Source organism: Carassius gibelio, chromosome B2, assembly GCF_023724105.1.
Source record: "Carassius gibelio isolate Cgi1373 ecotype wild population from Czech Republic chromosome B2, carGib1.2-hapl.c, whole genome shotgun sequence".
Taxonomy (NCBI): Eukaryota; Metazoa; Chordata; class Actinopteri; order Cypriniformes; family Cyprinidae; genus Carassius; species Carassius gibelio.
In genome coordinates this window covers 2626396-2648248 of record NC_068397.1, presented here as the reverse complement: position 1 = coordinate 2648248, position 21853 = coordinate 2626396, and the positions used below count along the sequence as shown (strand labels likewise).

Here is a 21853-nt window from a genome sequence, read left to right as displayed (position 1 = left end):
ACAGCTAGCACAAAGCGTCTTTTGATGTTAAAATAGTACTATCAGGATTTCTTAAAGACGCGTAGTGAAGAATTAGCACTGAAAAGACTGGACAGAGTTATTTTTGCACCTGATATTATTGGATATCAGTTTGTAGGAGATTCACTTTCAGACACAACATGTATGGGAGGGGAGTGTTCATATTAACTACAAAACACAATTTACTAACTTTTGCGATCATCAAATTACTAGTATTTGTGCCATTGTTTAATGCCCAAAAAGCATGTCTTAAACTATTTTGTGCTTGAAATGGTTTCACCACAGAACAGAGAGCACATGGTAGAAGGCAGAGGATTTTTTCCACACTTTATCTGAAATACCAGAAGAACACATTATCCTAACATATGTACATGTTTGTCAGTTTACATGTAACAAGCTTTGCCTGTGTTGTAAGTAGATCACCCATACCTAATGAGCATCAGCTCTGCTTATTTGCTACTACCCTAATTTGCACTGCGCTTGGTATATTGTGTTGGTCGATATGTAAATGAGATGTTCCGTCTGCGTTCTTCAATTTGTGCATTTTCAGTAAAACACCTTACAGAAATTTCTACGCTCATCGGTGCTGTTTTGGAATAGCCCAAGTCTGTGGGAAACACTGTGAATTAAATAAGACTTAAAGGTGGTAATTGGGAGACCATTCCAAAGTTTTGAACATACCACAAAAAATAAATAAAATAAAATGAAATCTCCTTTCAATTTACAGTTACTACACAGAATTTAATGAAGGCAAAATTACCTATAGCCTCTTTCTTCAAGCTTTTTAGACAGGGAACCTTGCTGTCCAGATGACATGGGGGAACATACAATTAAAACTTCAGTTTTACTCTCATTTAATTGGAGAAAGTTAGTAGAGAGCCTTTCTTTGCATATACAAAGAAAACAGCAGCAGCCCCAAAATCGAGCCCTGTGGAATGCCACATCATAAAGTAACCAATGTGGAAGAAAAGTCTTGTAACTATGATTTTTATATTTTTTCTGGTTGCAGTTGTGCCCCGACACACACTGTAAATGCTCAAATAATCCAGTATTTCAATATGGATTCTGTAACATCATTTCTAAATCATGTCAGCTCTTTTCTTTTGCCATGTTAGTCCTTCCTATGATTCAGTGAGAATGTAATAACATTTTGGGGCCAATGATTTATGTCCAACTCTACTTGCAAATTTTAACACCAACCTTAATTTGTAAAATCCTGTAATGGTACAATTAAGCTGTTTTGTTTTTACAGATAGAACCCCTCCATGAGTTGGTGCCGTCCCGTGACCCAAATGCTAACATCCTGAAGAAAAACCTGAAGAGAGCTCTGGCAGAGTACCTGAAAGAAACCAGCTCCTGTCGCTGCTCGCCCTGTCTCAATAACGGCATAGCAGTGCTCAAAGGTGAGAATAACCAGAAAACAAACACTTTCTAAAAAATAATACTATGGAGAACAGTTTTTTAATTGAGAGTTCTAAAATGGTGTTTCTAAACAAGATAAGGTTCAAACAAGAAAGAAATTAAGAAAAAATAATATAATGGAATAATAATATATGGAATAATTGACTTTTTTTCAGGTAGTTTGTAAAAATCTAAACATCCCAAGTGTTGGAATCTTCATGAATTGTTCTTTTCTTTTTTATTATTAGGCACAAGGTGTGTTTGTATTTGCCCAGCTGGGTTCAGAGGAGTGAGCTGTGAGATAACCAAACGAAAAGGTTTGTCTGTGTGGCACTTGGTGTGGAAGTCCACTGAGTTAGAGAGTTTTCCTATATGTCATTTTATGACTTAGGAGGAATCATCTCTTTAGAAATGCAGAAAGCATGCTTGTATTAGTATGATGATCTTCATTTGATAATCATTTTAATCATTTAATCATTTGATAAAATAATTCTGTCATGGACAATGGAAATTGAAATAGATTTTCACTCAGTCCCTTTGGACAAAATTTTGTGCTAATATTGTCATGCATTTTTTATTTTTATATTATCCTTTCATTTACAGCATCAGCAGTAGATGGCAGTTGGAGCTGTTGGTCTTCATGGTCCACCTGCTCACGAAAAACCCAGAAACGCACCCGTCAGTGTAACAATCCAGCGCCGCAGAACGGAGGAGTTACATGCCCTGGGCCAGAAGAGGAATCAGCTGATTGCTTCTAAAATATCTGCCATTTATCAGTAATACTGTTAAAACAATTTATAGCATTGTTTTGAAATGGATAATGCATGATGACAAATATGGTGGGCATATGCACGTAAAAATTTGTTGTAATAAATGGAAAAATAGATTAAAAAAAAATGCTGAATGCATAGAAAATGATTCCATTATATCATATGAAAATATGTCCAGGCAAAATTATGCCTTAAAACCAAAATAGATTGTATAAAGATATATATTTTAAATTATTATTATTATTCATTGCTTTAATGTTTCCAGATGTTTTGCTTTGGGGAAAATTTTTGATAAAGTGATAGAGAGAACCATCCATTCCTAGTAAAAGTTGTAGTACCTTAGGCTGCTGATACATGAAGATTACAGTTAAAGTGCACACATCCAGCAGGCCAAGAGCTCAATGTAGCTGCTCGACTACAAACGATGTCTGACAGGATGAGCAAAGCTGGCACACCACAGCTTCCAAAAGTAGAAAACATATTCATGTACTCACCACAGATGGCATTTCAAGCATTACAAGCTCTTCATCAGACATCATACATGAAATGTTGCTTGGCTACTTTCCCACTGAGAATGGGTAAAAAAATCAGTCATAAACCCAAGTGTCCCACCTGGTTGCCATTTGATGCCAGCATTAACCAAAGTTGCCCAAAGCTATATTGCTCAAAATGTTGCTCCGTGTATCATCAACCTTACAGTGACAATAAAGGCAAAACATGCACTTGTCCTCAACATCCAACAGAAGACACGCCAGTGAAAACACTGGTTTTGGCCTCATCATTGACTACACCTATGTGCTTATCTAATAAATGAAACACCTGCAATTCAGCAAATAGCTACTAAATGCACTCGCATTCATTTAAAGCATCCTTGGTGTCAAGTTAAGGTATGTAAGGGTAAAACACACAAGTCAACTTCAATATCCCATAGATGTCGATACTTAAGTAGACTAAGCTGATATTAAGGACAGTAACTGCACCGTGTTTGTGTTCACTACTATGTGTGTACGGATGGGTTATATACAGAGCACAAATTCCCAGTATCTTTCACATATCCTTTCAAGTGGTTCTGAACAGATACTACTCAATATTCATCCTTCAAAGAATTAAAGGAAAAGTTCACCGCAGCTAGAGATTATGGTTTATAACGTTTTTATAAGCATACTCCCTGCTGTCAAAATGAAAATTACTGGAGATAGGCTACTGACATGACGTCCATATCTGGAGATGTACTAAGTTTATCTATGCTTTAACCAATTAGAATTATAAAACATGAAGTAATGGCATAGTTTACTGATTTCTGTTAAAGTATAATTGATGGGTGAGCAGAGTGACCTATGAACTCTTTGCTGAGTGCTGAAGCTGATAGGGCTGCACAATAAATCGCATGCAATATTTAATGCACATCTTGACAGTAAAGCCTGTTCAGTAATCAGCGTTAAATCTCCATCACCTGCAAGCTTTCACACAGAGCAGCATTTACTACACATAGTCATTGTTCACTGACAAGCTGCGCTAAAAATGCGCAAAATATGATCGTGTTTTTGCACAGCTTGTCAGTGAACAATGACTTCTGCTGACAAAACTACTAAATATTATCTTCAGTAATCTCTGACTCCATTCTTCTTTCATCATAAGTGATATTTACATTATGACTAATATTTTCTATACAAAAACCATAATGGCCCATAGACTTCAATTTAAGAAAATATATTGGATATAATACTTTGATTTTGATGTGAGACTGTTTTGTCAGGTAGCATTGGAATCTCTCAATATACTAAGTCCTTCTACTGCATTGGGTAATGATTATCTTCATTCCCAAAGTTGTTTATTGGTGTGTGTAGCTGTCAAAAGCGAAACCTCAATCATTTTATCCAACTGTTGTATTTTCCGATACAGATTGTGTAGAACAGGGCTGGGCGACTTCAGTCCTGAATGGCCCCCTTTCTCAGGGGTAGGGCATTATTTGGCACCCATGTCCTGATCTAGAACCTGCATGTCTGGGTCCTGGACAGGATGCATCAGATCTCACTGGTCTTTCAAAGACTGTGATAGACTCTATCACTCAGGCCTATCACAAGAGCCCCCTCTACTAGCCAGACTTATCCTCCGAAGGGGGGTCTGTTCAGTGATTGCTGCTCTTCTTCTAATTGAAAGGAACCCCAAAGATGGTCAGCGTCGTGCTTTCCTTCCTGCAGGAGCAGAGGTTGTCCCCCTCCACTTTTAAAAGGTTGTGTCAACATCATTGCAGTGAATGGATGATCCTTGGAGAAGCACGACCTGATCGTGAGTTCCCAGAGAGCTTTGAGAAGAATAAATCCTCCCATATTGTGCCTCGTGCCCTCTTGGGATCTCTTGCCAGGTCCCATATTTGGGTTGCATGCCATTATTCACCCCTTTTAGTGGACTAGGTGCCCATACATTCCCCTTTGGTAATCCTGAATGTTTCCCTTGGTAAACCTGTGTCTTTCCATGGACAGTACTACTTTAAGTCCCTGTTGTGTTCCCCTTGAATTGGGGTTAGGACAGTATGTTAAACTGTGCTGAGATAAGCCTTGTGTCTCCTCAACCCAACAACTGCTGAAAATGAATTTAGTGAAATTGTCAGAGCATTTTGTTTGTTTTCCCTAGTAAGACCCTTGTACTTGATATTTTATCTGGCTTACAGGGCATTGGGCAGGTTATGGATTGAGGTACGTCTGTCCTGGCACGCTTGTTTGGCCTGGACCATTAAATCTCGTGACACAGTCCTGGTTGTGGAGCTTTCCATAGGTCACCCTAACATCAGTGTCGATGTAATGCCGAATATGACAGACTGGAAAGGGAATGCCACAACCCTGAACTGCACTGAATGTCGGGATACTTCTCAGCTACTCGGCACAATCCTGAAAGTATGGATGCACGCCACTCTCTTTAATGCTCGGGGAGCGGCTTAGCATGCAAATTCCACTCACCAATAGTCTTTGCTCAATACTTATAATGCTCAGTTGATTGGGGCTCCCAAGTGACACCCACAATGTCAGTGTTGATGCAATATTTCCATTCTCTCCTTCAGGGAACAAGGGTTACACAACGTGTAACGTTGACATTGTTATTCTTCGAAAAAAAAAATATTTCTCTAAAATCTCAATCACATTCATTAGAAATCTCATTGCAATCAATCACAAGAAAATTTTAAGTGAACTTTTCCTTAAAATGAAACATTTTTTATTTTTCAGGTTATATTTATGTGCTTTTCTGCCTTCATGTTGATATGAAAGTATAGAGAGAGGAACGAGGGGAACATGACCGGAAAAGGACCACAAGTCGGACTTGAAATCAGATATTTCAACAACAAAAACACATATTTAAACTAAATTGAACAACATAACCTGGTAACGGTAAAAACAAACCAGCAGACAGAAAGTAGAAAGAAGTGGCATTAAGCTAGTATAAATGACAGGACACTGTCACAATGAGTATATTTAGATTTTAGCAACGTTTCTTCTGATTACTGCTTCCTTGACAAGGCAGGCCACCGTCTTTTGGCGGGGGGTTACTGCAGTCCCGTTTTCGTGTCTTTGTTCCAGACACACATGTTGACCAGGAGCTCCAGCAGCTCCAATCTCCATGAGTAGGGCCTGTCAGAGGGAGAAAATAACTTAACATACATGATCTGATCTTCAGGACTGAGCTCGATAGCATATTTGAGGCTTAAGTATATCCTACCATTCATCATGTTCAGGAATTAAAATCCAAACTCAAACATAAGTTAAATCAGAAACTGCATATCATTTGTTTGCAAAACATAACATATTGCACATTGTATTGGTGAAGAGATGAGTCTCCAAGCCCATTTGAGCACTAGGACCAAATACAGGAAATGCATCACGTAATTAGTAAAAGCAAAGTAGTTAAGTACAAAGAACGTAAGTGTGAGTTATTACACAGACCCTTTTTCCCCCAACCCTCTTCCTCGAGATAGGCAAACACTACACATTTTTTACTTTTTCCTAATTAAACAAGGTTGGGAAACCCAGGTTTGGGTTCGAGTGATGTCCTGATCCCACTATAACTCCTACTATGCCAGAAAGACATTTGCATTTCATTTAAGAACACTTTTATTCAAAGCTATTTGCAATGCATTCAAGATTTGTTTAAAACTGTCACTAAAACACTGTTGTAATAATTGTTTCTGATACTTGATTATGATTAGCTGAGCTGCATTTGAAGCTGTAAAATACTTAGCAAGCGCTATTTGCACAGGGTTAGTATTAACTAGGGAACTTGTGTGATTTAGACATTACCTCCCACACACATCAGAATTTCGTGTGTTGCACGGGATAAGCAAAGCAAGTGGTTTTATTCAAAATACTGACTTAAGATCACAGAAAAAAAGGTCATACTGCACAAAAACACAAACTTGTGATCACATTACTTTGGTAGAGCACATTACCTTTTCTTTCCGTCTCCTCACAGGCATCACCTCTGTAACCACTTTTGCATATACAACTGCAGTCAGTCCTGGAGAGCACAGGAATGCTATTATTCATGCAGGGGACGCAGTGACACGGGTTGAAGGTCTGCATGTACTCTTCCCATGCCATCTTCAAATGGGGCAACTTTGTGCGAAGCTGCTCCGCTGCTGTGCTTAAACGCACCAGCTCAAATATCGGTGACACCTATGACAGAACCACAATGGCCATTCAAACCCTTGCAGCCTACACAAAGAGATAATGAATAACGAATATAGTTGATATAAAACTTTTTCCCGCAGGATGTGATACATCCCCAGATGTTTAAACTGGTGGTCGCTTCTGTTGGCCCTGGTCTGCTATCCCTCTTAAACAAATGTGGAAACCATTTCCCCTCTACTCAATAACTCTTCTTAAGATACATTAAAATCATTTTCGTCCAATCTCTGTGGTTCCTTTTATCTCCAAGATTTTGGAAAAAGTTGTCATTTTTGAATGAGAATCAAACCTCTGAGATCTTTCAGTCAGGTTTCTAACCATTCCACAGCATTTAATCTGCTCTTTTGAGAGTCTCAAATCAAATTTATATAGCTATACTGATGCAGGTGATTCTCATAATCCAAGACTTATCACACATTGCTTTTATCTAGATTAAAATTCCATGTGGGGATGAAAGGTTCAGTCTTTAACTGGTTTAAATCTTTTCTATCTGAGAGGTATTTCTACGTTAGCATTGGTAATTTTACCTCCTCTGCTGCTTCGCTCATTTCTGGACTTCCCCACATCTCTACTTTGTAACAGTCGTTTTTTAAGTTCGATTTTGAGAAAGTGTGTAGAATTGTTCAATATTTTTGCAGACGACTGCTTTACACACTCTACTCTCCTGGCTCAAACTTTGGCTGTACATTAATGGAGTTTCTAGTAACATTCAATGAACATGTATCCTCTGTCATTGCCTCAAGTTTTTTCCAGCTTCATTCGATTTCTAAAATAAAACATTTTCTGTCTGAAAGGTATGTTTAGACAGTTATCCATGCTTTGATAACTGAGCGTTTGCGTTATTGCGATTCTCTGTTTTATGCTAGCTCAAAGTCTCAGGTAGCTCGACTTCAATTGGTTAGAAATGCTGCAGCCAAATGTCTTAAAAATGGTCACAAATATGACCATGCCACTAGCCTCATTTTGCGAACCCTCCACTGGCTTCCAGTACACTTCAGGATTGACTTCAAAATTCTTCTATTTGTGTATAAATGCCTACACGATCTTGTTTCAAAAATACCTTTCTGACTTTCTGTGTCCCTATAACCCTCCTGGAAGCTTAGGATCTGGCAACCTAAACAAAATCACTATTTTCATTACTAGCTACTTGTTTCATTACAGCTAACAAATGTTGCTGTTTACTTAATTCGTATTCCCTGATCAAACTTCATGTTCAATTATGTCATCCCAAGAAAAACAAATCCATTCATCAAGTCAAATCATGGGCTTAAGAATATAAGCCTTCATCCAAGTGCAAGACGTGGCGTAGTGTTGATTATCACTCTTTTAACAGTACTAGTGCATGAAATAACTGAAGCATGGAATAACTACATGACAAGTGCTGTATATTAAGTTAGTCAGGCAAATGCACCTCAAACTCAATGAGCGCAGGGTTGTATTTGAGACTCTTTCCCCAGTCCTGGTAACTTTTGGCATCTTTGACAGCCAAACTTCCAGTGCTGGAGCCGGTGTGTCCCCCCTTTACAAAGCCCAACACATCCTCAATAGCACTGCTGGACTGATCCTCAACTGTAGAAGATGAAAATACAATAATATTTAAAAAAAAGGTTTCATTTAATAAGTTTAATGTAATATAGTTCTATAAGAACTGAAAATGCATGGTGCTCCAAGGTGCTTACTCGTAATCTTTTTTCCACCTTTATTACATGATTTTCCTTTTACTGAAATCGTTGTACTCTGTTCGATTGTCAGTCCCAAAGATGAACCAAGGCATCCTCCGATTTGTGACCCAGTCATTTCTAACAGTGAAAAGAACGTGGTAAAGAAGTTAGTTTTTCTTACTTAAAACAGAGTTAGAAAATACAGTCCAGTCATTTATTTGTGATACAGTTTTGCTTGTAAATATAATTTTCATACCATTTCTTTGCATGGCATTCTTGTTCACAACAGCAACATAATCCAGGACTCCACCCATGGTACCCTCTGTGACATAGTGTGTGCCATACTCATTGAAAAACTGGGAATATGCACCAAAATCATACTGATCAGGCAGATCACCCAGAGCCCAGAGCATGTCCTCGTCCAGAGTCAAGTCTCTGCTTCTCATCTTAAACTGAGCGGTCTGTACTGTAGACACTAGCCTGACAAAGCCCACCTCCTAAACATGCAGAAATAATGAAAAGGCTGCAGTTTCCAAGGCATTATCCAGGCTTTATAGTGAGGTCAGAAAAACAAAATGAGTTGAAGTCATGCAGTCGGTTGAGTCAAACTCAGCTCAAACTGAGAGTAATTTACAAGTTTACAGTTGTAAGGATAACCAATCAAACATGCAAATGAAAGGAAATGCATGCATATTAGTATTTTGGAGGTTATAAAGTGACAGAAGTCTATACCATACCTGCTTCTGTCTGTGTCAATGTTAATCAAACAATAAAAGACAGTGAAGGAAATAGACTCACTGCTCTTGACTGAATAACTTTTCTAACTTTAATTGAAATTTTGTTTTATTCAGTTTCTGTGCCAGATTTGCTGTGCAATATTTGCCACCCTGGAAATGATTTCTAGTGGCATTTTTACATTTGTGAGCGCAGTTTTTATAATCACCATACTATGCTGTCTTTAATGTCAAGAGCTTACATTTACTCAATCAATATTTGACTGATCTCTGTGTGAATGTCCACAAAACTGCGTCAATTAACCATAGGCTATTTTGGAAAGAAACAATTAAAAGAAGAAAAAAGGAGGAATTAGTGAGAATCAATAAATTATTAATAAGTTGTGTAATTAAATAATATGTAATCATGTAATCAATAAAATAAAATTAACTGTAGTCCGATTATGAGTATTTTAAATGCAATTTAATCTAATTACAAGTACTTTATCTTTGGAAACTGATTACATGTGATCAGTTACTATCCAGCACTGCTTAAGTAGTTAAGTAGAAATATTAGCCAAAATGTATTACTTTACCTTATTATTGTATTGTGATACGTTGCGTAGAAACTTTAATTCAGCACTAACATCGTGACCAATTTCCAAAAAAGCGACTCTCCTCGTCAAACCAGCGTTAAAGGATATTTCTGTCTGCCTTGCCTTGAGAAAGCTAACAGCGTCCTCAAAATATTCTGATGCTGCCTCTGTAGATGCTTGTGCCTGAGGGACATAAACATCGTCAGTGAGGGCTTCCTAAACCAGTAATGCTAGAATGAACATTAAATGCTAGAATAACGGATTCCACCTGCACAGTTATGCCAATTAGTTTTGGTCAAATGGAAAGCATTAAACAAAGGCCGGCTTTTCAGTTTCATTATCCCTATACAGCCTCAAAGTTTAAACGCAGGAAAACTGAACACTGAACAGTTTCATGTTTACAGTCTCAGCCAACTTGTTGGCTTTAAAGTATAAAATATGGCAATAAAACATGAAACATCCAGTATGTTGTCTCTATTTAAATTACACCATCCCTAAACCACTATGCGCCAAAAAAAAGTAGTGTTTATTAATTCTGAAAAGTTGCATTTCACTTAATAAAGCCAAGTTTGAGATAAAATATGGACCCTGTTTTTCAACCATACTCTTCTAATCTTTTCAGAATCCACATGCCATAACCGTCATGCTTTGTATTGCATTTATAAGCCATAATATAGATATGTTTTAATAAGTTATTTATATACATAACACAAAGTGACTAAGAACCTTTCTCTCTCTCTATATATATATACAGTATGAATGGGAAAGAAACAACAAGTCAGTTATTTTGTGTGATTTTAAAGTAGCAGAGGCATGAGATTATACCATTATTTGATATGAGAGGAAGTTGTGAGGTTTGCGGTAATATTTTTCAGCATCATCATAACTGAGGTGTTCACAGAAAGGATCGTAGGTGAGTTTCCGCCACTCCCCGTTATAGATGTATTCACAAACGCCTCCAAAGTACGCTGGGTCCAGAACATGATTCACAAAATCACCAGATAATGCATTATATCTGAGGAAGTAAAAACCAACTCGTTTTAAAATTTGGATACATGTCCATCATGCAGTATGTCTGTGGTGGTGTAGTGTGGATTTAACTCGTTTTTCTGGATGTGTAACCAATGCATTTGGTCTTGTACTGCATCTCACTGATATTCAGCAGGAAGCACCCAAACAATCAGTCTGCTGTAGGTCTTACCCTCGAGTGGCTCTTTCAGCTCCTGGTATAGTCAGCATGTCGGTACATTTGGTTTCTCTTCTGTTTATCACCTCGCAGTCAGTCTCATCCTTGTGATTTACACAGTCTATTTCATCATTGCATCGGAGCTGCTGTCCAACACAGCGTCCTGCGAGAACACATACAGCATGCAGTACATTCAAAAGACATACAGACAAACACATATAAGAAATGCAGGCAGAAATATCAACCTTTGGGCCCACAAGCAAACATGTCCCCACAGTGGTCTTCTTGAAGTAGACACTCGCCCTCTTCTGGACACTGTCTTTCATCCCACTGACTGTGCACACACTTCTGCCCCCCAAACTGAGACGCTCGCTCCAAGTACTGGAAGCGAATCTGTGAGACATCAGTCACGTCAGAAAGATTATCATCAGTTTATAAGTGTGCGTCAACCGTTGCAACAAATATACTGGACAGTTAAACATCATTTAATTCAAATGATATTAAAATGTTTGCATGTTTTTTTTTTTTTTTTTGCATATTATGCATTTATGCAATTATGTATGTAATTTTTTTTTAATGCATACACCAGAAGCATATGTGTGTGTGTGTGTGTGTGTGTGTATACCAATATATACCAATATGTAATAAATAAACAAACAAATATTTAAAATTTTCCTCTGCTGCAATGACAGATAAAAAACTTAATTTTTACCATCTTTTTTGTGGTTTTAAAAGTTTTAAAGTAAAAAAAATTTAGTTTAATAAATCATGAGGGGTTCAACATGAAATAGGCTGCTCATTTTATTTTATTTTTTTTCAAGATGCATCATTACAATAGACAAAATAGAGACTTTCTTTTCCATATCTGTTGGATTCTTTGAACTTTCCATGACTATATCCAGGTTTTAAAGTGTTTTTACCGTCCTCTCTCTGCATGAATCACAAGGTGACCACTGCGTCCAGCTCTTGAGTTTACAGTCAATGGGAGCAGGAGTATGGACTCCTCTGGTGTGTCTCGAAGAGTTAGCCCTGGAGAGATCAAATATATTAACATGGTATAACACGCAAAGCTCCTGAAATGAAGTATTACCTGTTGCTTGATGATTGTAGGAAGTCATCAGTAAATCTGGCAGAAACATGGTGACTGAAACATGATAAAACAAATCCAAACGCACAAATAGAAAACACAAATCTGCACATTGCTGAAATAGTTGGTTTGAGATTGATCCGAGTCTTCTGGGTCCAGTCTACAAAATGTTTGTCAGTATTATTAATGATTGACATGGTTTTTTTTGGGGGGGAAACCTGACTTTTGCCCAGAATACTCCACCTCCGAGCAAATACATGACTTACAAGAAACATTATCAACTTTATCATGAACAAATACAGCAGGTTGAGGACTTGCATTGAATCTAAATAAATGATTAAAGCAATTATCACCAGTTTGCAACTGACTGTTTCACATTGCACACTTTAAAAAGAAGAAGAAAAAATGGAAAACTACTAGAAAATGTATACAATCATAAAACACAACATGATTCAATGTGCAATTAAAAATACGTTTAAAATACCTTTTTAAAAAGGTTCATTGGGTCGTATTACTTATCTTAAATGAAATATGTCATGTTTAATCGAGATGTTTAACTATAAATAAACAATTCCTACTCTGTGGAAGTCTCCTTTAGCTCATGAATATTAATTAGGTCGAGTGTCCTGATTGGACATCATAAAAGATACAGATTTAAAGACAAGAGTTGGCGCCAGTAGCGGGCAAATAAAATAATCCAAGTGATATATTATATAATCATTAAGGTTATTTTATTTGTCTGGTACTGGCGCCCGCTTTTTAACGTTTCTATTCTATCCAATCAGATAGGAGTACCGGCCGACGCACACGCAACGTAATTAATATTCATTAGTCATCCAGAGTATGATTGGAAGTTAATTCAAACGATAAGAACAGTGTTCCGCTGTCTGGACGCGTTGTGATAGCTTTTTTGTTGTTGTTTTTTGTTTTGTTTTGAAGATATTATGTAGTATTTATGTAACCCGCGCTTGGACAAGGAAAATTTAAACGAACATGGAGGAGGTAAACAAACTGTTTGGTATAAACAACAAACTGCTACGCATAAAGACGCCGAACATGTGCTAATTTGCCATGTAGAGTTTCACGTTACGTGTATTCTGCTTATATGTCCTTGTTTAATGTCGCTGTACTTTAATTGCATAATTTTGAACAATAATCATGCATTTAAACGCCTGCCTATTTGAACATTACACTAAAATGGTATCTGTTAATTAACTGATTAAATGTTATGTTGGCTGTAGGAAGCCTGCAACAATTTCAAATCCTTAAGGGCGAAGTTTCAAGAAGAGATCCAGGCGAGGCACAGACCTATGGTTCCTGACAAACCCAAACGCCTCCCAACATCAGTCAAGAGCCGCTCTGGTCTGATAACCATGAGCCTTTCTTCAGCTTTGGAGACCAAGACCGCCGGTCCACCCTGGGTCATTGTGAGAGAAGACCAGAAAACACCCTCCGGGAGACGCCCTGTGTCTTTCCCAGACAATACATCAGAGGTCTGTATGTCTGGAGATGGCCAGAACAGGCAGTCACTCAAAGTTCGCCATTTGCCCCTCGTGTTGCCACTTCCAAGCGAGCCAAAGCATTATTCTTCTGCACCTCCTTCAAAGGGCATCACCTCGCCTTTGAAATGCATCATGAAACCAATTCCTACACCTTTCATCTCGGCCAGAGGTTCACTGTGCACTAAAGAAATAGGTAAAAATGGTCTGGGGGGTTTGAAAAACAGTGGCACTTTTAATGCTCAGGTGGAAGAGTCCAGGAGTTCGGGAGAAGGGGGCATCCAAGAGACCAGGGCGTCAAATCCTGGATCACTAGATCGCTCCGCTTCCCCAAACGATTCGCTGACGGATTCATCTTCGGGAAGCGTTACTCATTTCTTTGACCATCATGTCCTGAGCACACTAGAGAAAGCCAAGAGGAAGCTCTGTCAGAGGAACCTGTTGGTGTGCGGCAGACCAAAGGGCTTCTACTCCAGTAAAGCACCAGTGCAGCTCACAGAGAGTCCTCCATCCTCTACCGAATCTGAGACTGGTCACCCAGAGCTTTCTCCATTGAAGGCTAATGCAGTGTCACACAGTAAGTTGCAAACCTGTGGAATATTTTACGTGGATGCATATGAATGTTAGCAGTTTGAGCTTGTGAGAGACAAGATGTAAAGTTACTTCAATGAGGAATAGATTGTTTTACACCTGTTCTCGTACTTTAGGCACCGTCTCTGTAATGGTGCATGGTCAGAAAGCGTGCAAACCTCTTCCTGACCTGGCATCCTTAGGTCCTACACCCTCAAAACCTCCTAGACCCCCACATGTGGATCTGAGCAGATATAAGACTGGACTTGTCTGTGAACCAAGCGAAGCACTTAATACTGGTTTGTAGAAGTTCTCTTCATTTTTTGATTGATTGTTCCTTGATTTTCACTCGTACTATGTCAATTCATCTCAGTGCTAGACTGAATACTGTGTCCGTGAGATTAATTTTCTGCAGTAAGACCCCTGAAATGTAAAAAGAAATAAATAAATACAGGGTTCAACATAAAGAGGATTTATTCAGAATATTATTATATTAATCAAATATTCTTTCTCAGCAAGGCTGCGTTCATTTGATGAACAAACGTAAATAGGATTTTTTAAAATACATTTATTTATAAAAAAAGATTTTTGTGATGGCAAAGCTGATTTTTGAGCAGCTATTAATCTAGTCTTCAATGTTAAACAAATAAACAAAATAATGATCTTTAAAAAAGCATCATATGAGCCCTTTAAACAAATATTTTGTTGAAAAATGTGATTATACTAACATTCAAAAATTTTAGAGTAAATTAAAAAAAAAATTAAAAGGAAGAAATTACATTTATTCAGCAAGAATGAATTAAATTGTTCAAAAGTTACATTTATAATGTTATAAAATATATATTTTTTAATAGCCTAAATACTGTTCTTTTTAACTTTCATCAAAAAAATCCTAAAATAAAAATGCATCAAGTTTTTAGCAGCAAAAACTATTTCCAACAATAATATTGATACCATTATTAATATTTGAGCTACAATATCCCCATTATCCTCCAGAAATCCTTCATGCTGAAATAATGAAAATTCAGTTATGCCATCACAGGATCAATTGCTTTTAACTTTTACATTTAGTCATTTAGCAGAAATAAAAAGAAAACAAATAGAACAAGAAGAAAAAAGAAAACAAATAGATAAAATAGAATTAGAATAGTGAGTGCTAAAGTTAAAGGGTCGAATAAAGATGGAAGAGATGTGTTTTAAGCCGGTTCTTGAAGATGGATCGAGTTGAAGTCATTCCACCAGAAGGGAACATTTAATTTAAAAGTCTGTGAAAGAGATCTTGAGCTTCTTTGGGGATGAACAAAGCGCTGTTCACTTGCAGAACACAAGCTTCTAGAGGCACATAAGTGTGAAGTAATGAATGTAGGTTATAATCAGGTTGCTGCAGTAATGTACTGAAGAATGTGCAGTCTTACATCTGTTAAATGGCATGTTACTAGCATTTAAAACAGGACTTTGTTACGTTGTTTTCCAGAAGCTGTGCCTGAGCCTGAGCTGGAGGCCACTGTTAATGCATCACTCGAGGACGCAAGCGTTCCTGCCCCTGAATTTCCTGATTTTGACATTTCTGCACCGGAAGCTACAGACAGTAATGGCATAAACCTGGTGGCCCTGGACTTGGAGGCCACTGAATTTCCAGAGCTTGATTCGTTTCCTCCTCCTCCTCCTCTTCCTCTTCAAGATGAAGACGACGGCCTGCGTTCACAGGCTGTGTTGGTCCAGCGATGTCCGAGTCCTCTTCGTCCAAAGAGCATGCGTTTAGAAGACGCTCTCGGTCAGTCCTCAGAGGAAGTGAGAGAAGTGTCCAGTACAGAACCGGTGACCTCTGACCTGAGACCGAATGGGTCACACACTTCCTTCAGCCTGAGCAGAGAACACCAGCTGCCATCACATCCAGTGTATGTGTCTTATTCCTGAAATGAATTCTCTTTCATTACACTGCAGTCAAGTTTTGTTTTCCCTCAGGTCTTCGAAACAAGAGTGTTTCCATGAATCCTTTGATAATGTTTATGAGGATGTGCAAGCAGTCCCCAGGTTTCCATTAGCTCAGAGCTCGTATAAGTGTAAAGGAGCTCCTAAGAGTGAGTATTATGCCACACATACAGTCTCATTCACAGAAAACCAATAGAAAATTTGATTTTACGTGTTTTCCATTTCAGACCCGTATGCTGATACCAGTCTTGTGGTGAGTGGCTGTCTTATATTTGGCATTTATTAAATTGCATGTATAGTTTAGTTGACATTATTTGATGATTTAGAGGTCGATATTATGTATAATGTAAGATGCATTCATGATGCTATGTTAGTTTTCTGGATCTCTCTTGATTTGTTTGACAGAAGGAAGAAACATGGAGGAATATATGGCATGTCACTCAGTGGTTTGTCAGCTTTTATTTCACTCTACTGTTGTTTGTGAAATGCAGTCCACCGCTTAATAAAATAATGTTTTATTAACTGTATTTCGAAGGTCTAATGCAGCTGAAGATCAAAATGGCCAGCATGATAGGTATTATGTTTCTTTCGTTGTTGATATGTGACCCTGGAGCACAAACACAGTCTTTAGTAGCACAGATATATCTGTAGCAATAGCTAAAAATACAGTGTATGGGTCAAAATTATATATTTTTATGCCAAAAATCATTAGGATATTAAGGAAAGATCATGTTCCATGAAGATATTTTGTACATTTCCTACCGTAAATATATCAAAACTTTATTTCTGATTCGCAATATGCATTGCTAAGAACTACATTTGAACTTTAAAGATGATATTTGCCAATATAGATTCAGATCAAAGGAAGTTAAGAGTCGTTCCTCACAGAAGCTGACTTGCAAGAAATGTGTGATTGTTTCAGAAAGAAGCAGCCGAGTCCTGAACATCCTGAGGATAAAGAGCAGAAGAAGAAAGAGAAGCAGCGTCTGGAGAAGGAGAAGAAAGAACAGAAAGAGAAGGATAAAAAGAGAAATGAAATGCACAAGAAGTTTAAGGTGAATTCAGATGCATACATTCAAACCACACCTAATATACTCCGTGGATGTCGGCACATTAGATGCAACTGTATTTCAAACTAACTGGACTGCACGAGTACACACACACATGTTTAAGTGAATGCAGTTCCTGATGTGTTTCTCAATAGATCACTGGACTGGAAGAGCCCATGTATCACGCCAGAGTGCTGGCAGACAGCAAACTGAGAAAGTACAACCTGGCCGTCAAAAGTGGGGATCTCATCAGCATCATCCGAACCGTCAACTGCCCCAAGGGCAAATGGCTCGCTAGAGACACCGACAACAGATGTGAGGCAATCCTGACAATCTCTGATCTCATAGTCATGCACAATATATGTGTGTCCCTGGAGCACAAAACCAGTCTAGAGTCTCTGGGGTATATTTGTAGAAATAGCCAAAAATACATTGTATGAGTCAAAATTATGTCAAAAATCATTAGCATATCAACTTAAGATCATGTTCCATAAAGATATTTTGTGCATTTCCTACCATAAATATATAAACTTAATTTTTGATCAGTAATATGCATTGATAAGAACTTCATTTGAAAAACTTTAAAGATGATTTTCTCAATATTTAGATTTTTCTTGCACTCTCAGATTCCAGATTTTCAAGTAGTTGTGTATCGGCCAAATATTGCCAAATAAAGCTTATTTATTCAGCTTTCAGATAACGTATAATTCTCCAATTTTGAAAAATTGAAACTTAAGACTGGTTTTGTGGTCCAGGGTCACACACATCTATGTTCTTTCCTGCACCACTCTTTGGGATGAATAAACCCAAAAACACATCAGCAAACTAATTTATTGCTATTTTCCATCTTATTGGGACTACAAATGATACGTTTTATTCATATTCTTAATTTTGATTTTAATATTTGTATCCCCCAGGATACGTCGCCCTTGTATACATTCATGAAAAACAGTAAAAAAAAATATATATATATATAAATATATATATATATATATATATATATATATATATATATGTTGTACTACAATCAAAGCCATATATCTAACCAAGTTTTGTTCCAAATTTGAAGTCGATCTTATAAAAATTGTGGTTTTTGTGAGCATTTGTTTGGGCTCTATACCATAAATAAGCCAGGCTCTATTTGATGCAGTTTTCAGTCACTCACAAATCATTAAATTTCTTTCACAATATCACTTCTATTACACTAAACATGGAACCTGGACTGTCAGATCTTTCTATTTTATCATGTCTTGTATCTTGATTTATACCCTTACAAGGACGACATATCTCCTGAGATTTCCTGAAACATTTAGAGGCAGATGTAAGCATTTAATTCATTACATTTCAATGTAAACCTAATATGCTAATGCGGAGCAAAAAGCTTTTAAACGGGTAAGTCCCCTCTAACATGTGTAAATATGTGAACTAGATCAACTTTTATCGGAGGGTGAGTAGATTTCCCACTACATGCAGTTTTAAATGCTTCCTGTGAGCTAAACAAAGGCTGCAGAAATGAATAAATATTCACAACAAACACCCTTTCACTGCTTTTCTCAAATGTTTGGACACCCCAGAATACGTCGCTCCCTTTGTCCAAAAACATCACCCGAGAAAATGATTGAAAACACTCTTGTCGCTGACACAGCTTCACTTGATTGATTCTGTGTTTGTGTTTATAGATGGCTATATATCTGTGATGAACGTGGAGTTGAACATTAAGGAGATGCTTGAGCTGGGAAAAAAGGTGTCACAGGCCACTGGACGAGGCCAAACCGACGGAGATAACCTTAGTATCAGCAGCAGGTAAAGAGCAAACCAGCAACACACAGCATGTTCATACCTGGACACAACATGCATTGGTTTAATTGTACACTTTAATGTATTCTCTGTGTCGATCGAAGACCGTATGTGCTGCTGCACTCATCTGATTGAATAAATAATAATAAATATAGTGGCAAGCAGCAATAGCAGGATTTTTAGGAAGCTGAAATATAGTTTTAACAGAATATGTGAAGCACATCATCCTCACACGATACGGTGGATCTAAATCTGAGACGCTGTGATCTTTGCAGGTCCTCTCATCAGAATCCTGTGCTCACCAGTAGCTGTAAGTTTTCTCTTTTCTCCTTTTTTTGTTTTCTTTATACAGTCCAGGTCGAAAATGTTGGCACCCTTGCACTTCATTAAATATCGGATCTCTGTGATTTATTTATTTCACTTATTTAAATCTGAAAATAAGACTTGACTCTCATTATATAACCATCCAGTGATCTTCCTGCATCTTTTGCAGAACATTTTTGCATCTGCAAAAATGTAAATATTGAGAAAATCATCTTTAAAGTTGTTCAAATGAAGTTCTTAGCAATGCATATTACTTATCAAAAATTAAGTATATTTACAGTAGGAAATTTACAAAATGTTCATGGAACATGATCTTTACTTAATATCCAAAAGACATTTGGCATAGTTTTTTTTTTTTTTGGCTATTTCTACAAATATTAGCAATAAAGTGCTTTTTGAAGCGCGTTTAGTTCCTGAAAGTGCCCTGCTTTCTGAAACTGGAATGAATTTGCCTCCCAAATGCTTCCTTTCACACGTCGAAAGCATCCAGAGGTAGCAAAGCAGCCCTAAAACTTTTAATTAATGATAGACCGTCTGGGCCAGTCTATGATTTTCTCAACCGTGCAGAGAAGACGTAAATATGTGGATATCAAAAGATGTCGTTGTGTCACTTTCTGGATGAAACTGTGGATGATTTGTGTGTTGGTCCAGTCACTGATGACAGCGAGGAGTGGATGTATGAAGATGACACGCTCTCGCTGTCTGCTGAAAATGCGTAAGCCTCCACTTCGTCTCATGAAATGGATTTGAGCCGTTTATCTGAATCGTGCGCTGATTGTGTTTGTCTCTTTCTAGGAGTCAGATCAAAGCGTCCTCCATGCCTGAGATGTGTAAGTATGTGGTTGAATGTATTTCGTGTTGTGTTGTGTTGTTGTTCATCATGTCTCCTCTCTCTGCTCAGTTGATGAGAACTCTTCTGCTCCTCATCCTTTCGGTGACTGGAGTATTGAAGACGTCCAGACACAGTGAGTGTGGTTTGACGCTGCAGATAAACTGTTCATGTCCAGCAGGTGCACACCAGTATTTGAAGAGTTATTCAATAAGACCCCAGATGTTTTTATGTACTGTTCCTCACTTCTTTCAGGAGCACTGGTGATATGGTTAAAGTACATTTTTTTAATTTTAATTTTTTAGTCCCTTCGTGATGATTAATGTGTTTACATGGATAACTTGTTGTGCAGTACCTCTTGAGTCCTGACCCCTTTCATAACACCTGACAGATGAAGGGACTGACAGACTTTACACGGGAAATTAATTCTGAAGTTATTTTTACATTTTTATTAGTATCTTTACAATTACTGCTATTACTTTTATATACTTTAGTTATTTTTATATTATATTTCCAACGTCATATTTGACCCTGCAGCACAAAAATAGTCTTAAGTCTCTGGGGTGTATTTGTAGCAATGGCCAAAAATACAGTGTATGGGTCAAAATTATCAATTTTTCTTGCATGCCAAAAATCATTAGGATATTAAGTAAAGATCATGTTCCATGAAGATATTTTGTAAATGTCCTACCATAAATATATCAAAACTTCATTTTTGATTAGTAGTATGCATTGCTAGGAACTTCATCTGAACAACTTTAAAGATGATTTTCTCAATATTTAGATTTTTTTGCTCCCTCAGATTCCAGATTAATCAAATAGTTGTATCTCAGACAAATATTGTCCTCCGAACAAACCACACATCAATGGAAATATGATTTATTCATGATGCATACATCTTATGACTGGTTTTGTGGTCCAGAGTCACATATAGAAATAATGCAATCTTTTCTTAAAACCAGACTTTTTGTCGTCACTGTTTTACTTGTCTGCTACATTTGATTAGTCATCAAAATTAAAATACAATTAGTACTATTCATAATGTCCCAGAGTCTTACTCTTATTTATTAATCATTCAGTAGTCAGGTTTTTAATCCTGTAGAGAAACCGAGGCAGTAAAGCCTGATTGTGTGATCACGTCAGTTTCTTTAACTGATGTCTCGTCTGTATTTCTCCCCGTGTTCTCCACAGAGAGGCAGAAACCTTCCAGTTCGCAGACATCGATCTCCTGCCTCCTCCAGCTCTCTACGCTGACTCTCTGTGAGCTGCGTCTGAGGTGTGTGTGTGTGTGTGTGTGTGTGTGTGGATCATTACTCCATTCATATCAGCCAGTCAGAGAAACCCTAACCAGCAAATACATACCCTGATTGTTTTATTTTTCCCTCCACAGTGACTTTCACGGCATTCCTCTATCATTACCAAGGACAAAAGACAACTTCTAGTGTAGCATTTTGATAAATAATATCTTCAATGTTGAAGTGTGAGCAAGCAGTGGTAGACTGAGGGTGAATGACAAAACAAAGACAGCTTCGGGGTTTTAATGAAATGGGGATGTGGCACTTATTAAAATGCATCTGGGGAAGTTGGTGGTCTGATAACGTGTTTGTTTAGTAATGAAACTTGTGAAATAAAATACAAAATAAATGGATGTGTGTACAGCAGTGAGTCTTACCTGTTTTCTCCTTTATTTGTTTTCAACCGCTGATAAAACTGTACATTATGAGATCTATGCACATCACTGACTG

General features: G+C 37.6%; 3 protein-coding genes across 5 annotated transcripts in view; 2 read left to right on the top strand and 1 right to left on the bottom strand.

Moving 5' to 3' along the window:
* Positions 1-2423, top strand: part of LOC127951532 (complement component C8 beta chain) — a 42851-nt gene extending 40428 nt beyond the window's left edge. For both annotated transcript variants that reach the window (XM_052549432.1, XM_052549429.1), the window contains 3 exons: positions 1271-1421; positions 1668-1736; positions 2023-2423. In XM_052549432.1, the coding sequence (XP_052405392.1) occupies positions 1271-1421; positions 1668-1736; positions 2023-2177 (375 nt within the window). In that variant the 3' untranslated portion in view covers positions 2178-2423. The remainder of the gene's footprint in view (positions 1-1270; positions 1422-1667; positions 1737-2022) is intronic.
* A 2953-nt stretch (positions 2424-5376) lies between these two features.
* On the bottom strand, positions 5377-12493 carry c8a (complement component 8, alpha polypeptide). Its single transcript, XM_052547480.1, has 11 exons — positions 12112-12493; positions 11942-12050; positions 11267-11414; positions 11037-11184; positions 10661-10850; positions 9836-10018; positions 8783-9023; positions 8545-8664; positions 8277-8434; positions 6628-6853; positions 5377-5812 (listed from the first exon to the last, which is right to left on the bottom strand). Exons 1-11 carry the CDS (start codon positions 12426-12428, stop codon positions 5664-5666), a joined length of 1989 nt encoding a protein of 662 aa, XP_052403440.1. The 5' UTR covers positions 12429-12493; the 3' UTR covers positions 5377-5663.
* Positions 12494-12942: 449 nt separating this feature from the next.
* si:ch211-188c16.1 (uncharacterized protein LOC562677 homolog) lies at positions 12943-21769 on the top strand. 2 transcript variants are annotated; one of them, XM_052547648.1, is made up of 17 exons: positions 12943-13110; positions 13350-14184; positions 14315-14476; positions 15652-16075; positions 16143-16258; positions 16337-16362; positions 16518-16555; positions 16645-16683; positions 17032-17164; positions 17314-17473; positions 18838-18961; positions 19231-19265; positions 19931-19994; positions 20075-20109; positions 20181-20244; positions 21300-21384; positions 21499-21769. In XM_052547648.1, exons 1-16 carry the CDS (start codon positions 13102-13104, stop codon positions 21370-21372), a joined length of 2337 nt encoding a protein of 778 aa, XP_052403608.1. In that variant the 5' UTR covers positions 12943-13101; the 3' UTR covers positions 21373-21384; positions 21499-21769. The 2 variants fall into 2 exon arrangements, with proteins under 2 accessions (XP_052403608.1, XP_052403607.1); XM_052547647.1 differs by having other exon boundaries at positions 16515-16555.
* Positions 21770-21853: the final 84 nt, after the last annotated feature.

Bases quoted from the DNA above. Each gene is read 5' to 3' on its own strand.
- c8a (XM_052547480.1), bottom strand. From the start codon at position 12,428: ATGCAAGTCCTCAACCTGCTGTATTTGTTCATGATAAAGTTGATAATG. The intron at 10,851-11,036 runs GTAAGACCTACA...TTACTTCCTCAG, and splicing joins GCTGAAAGAGCCACTCGAGG to ATATAATGCATTATCTGGTG. The intron at 8,435-8,544 runs GTAAGCACCTTG...CATCTTCTACAG, and splicing joins AGGTGGAAAAAAGATTACGA to TTGAGGATCAGTCCAGCAGT.
- si:ch211-188c16.1 (XM_052547647.1), top strand. The intron at 17,474-18,837 runs GTGAGGCAATCC...TTGTGTTTATAG, and splicing joins TAGAGACACCGACAACAGAT to ATGGCTATATATCTGTGATG. The intron at 20,110-20,180 runs GTAAGTATGTGG...CTCTCTGCTCAG, and splicing joins GTCCTCCATGCCTGAGATGT to TTGATGAGAACTCTTCTGCT.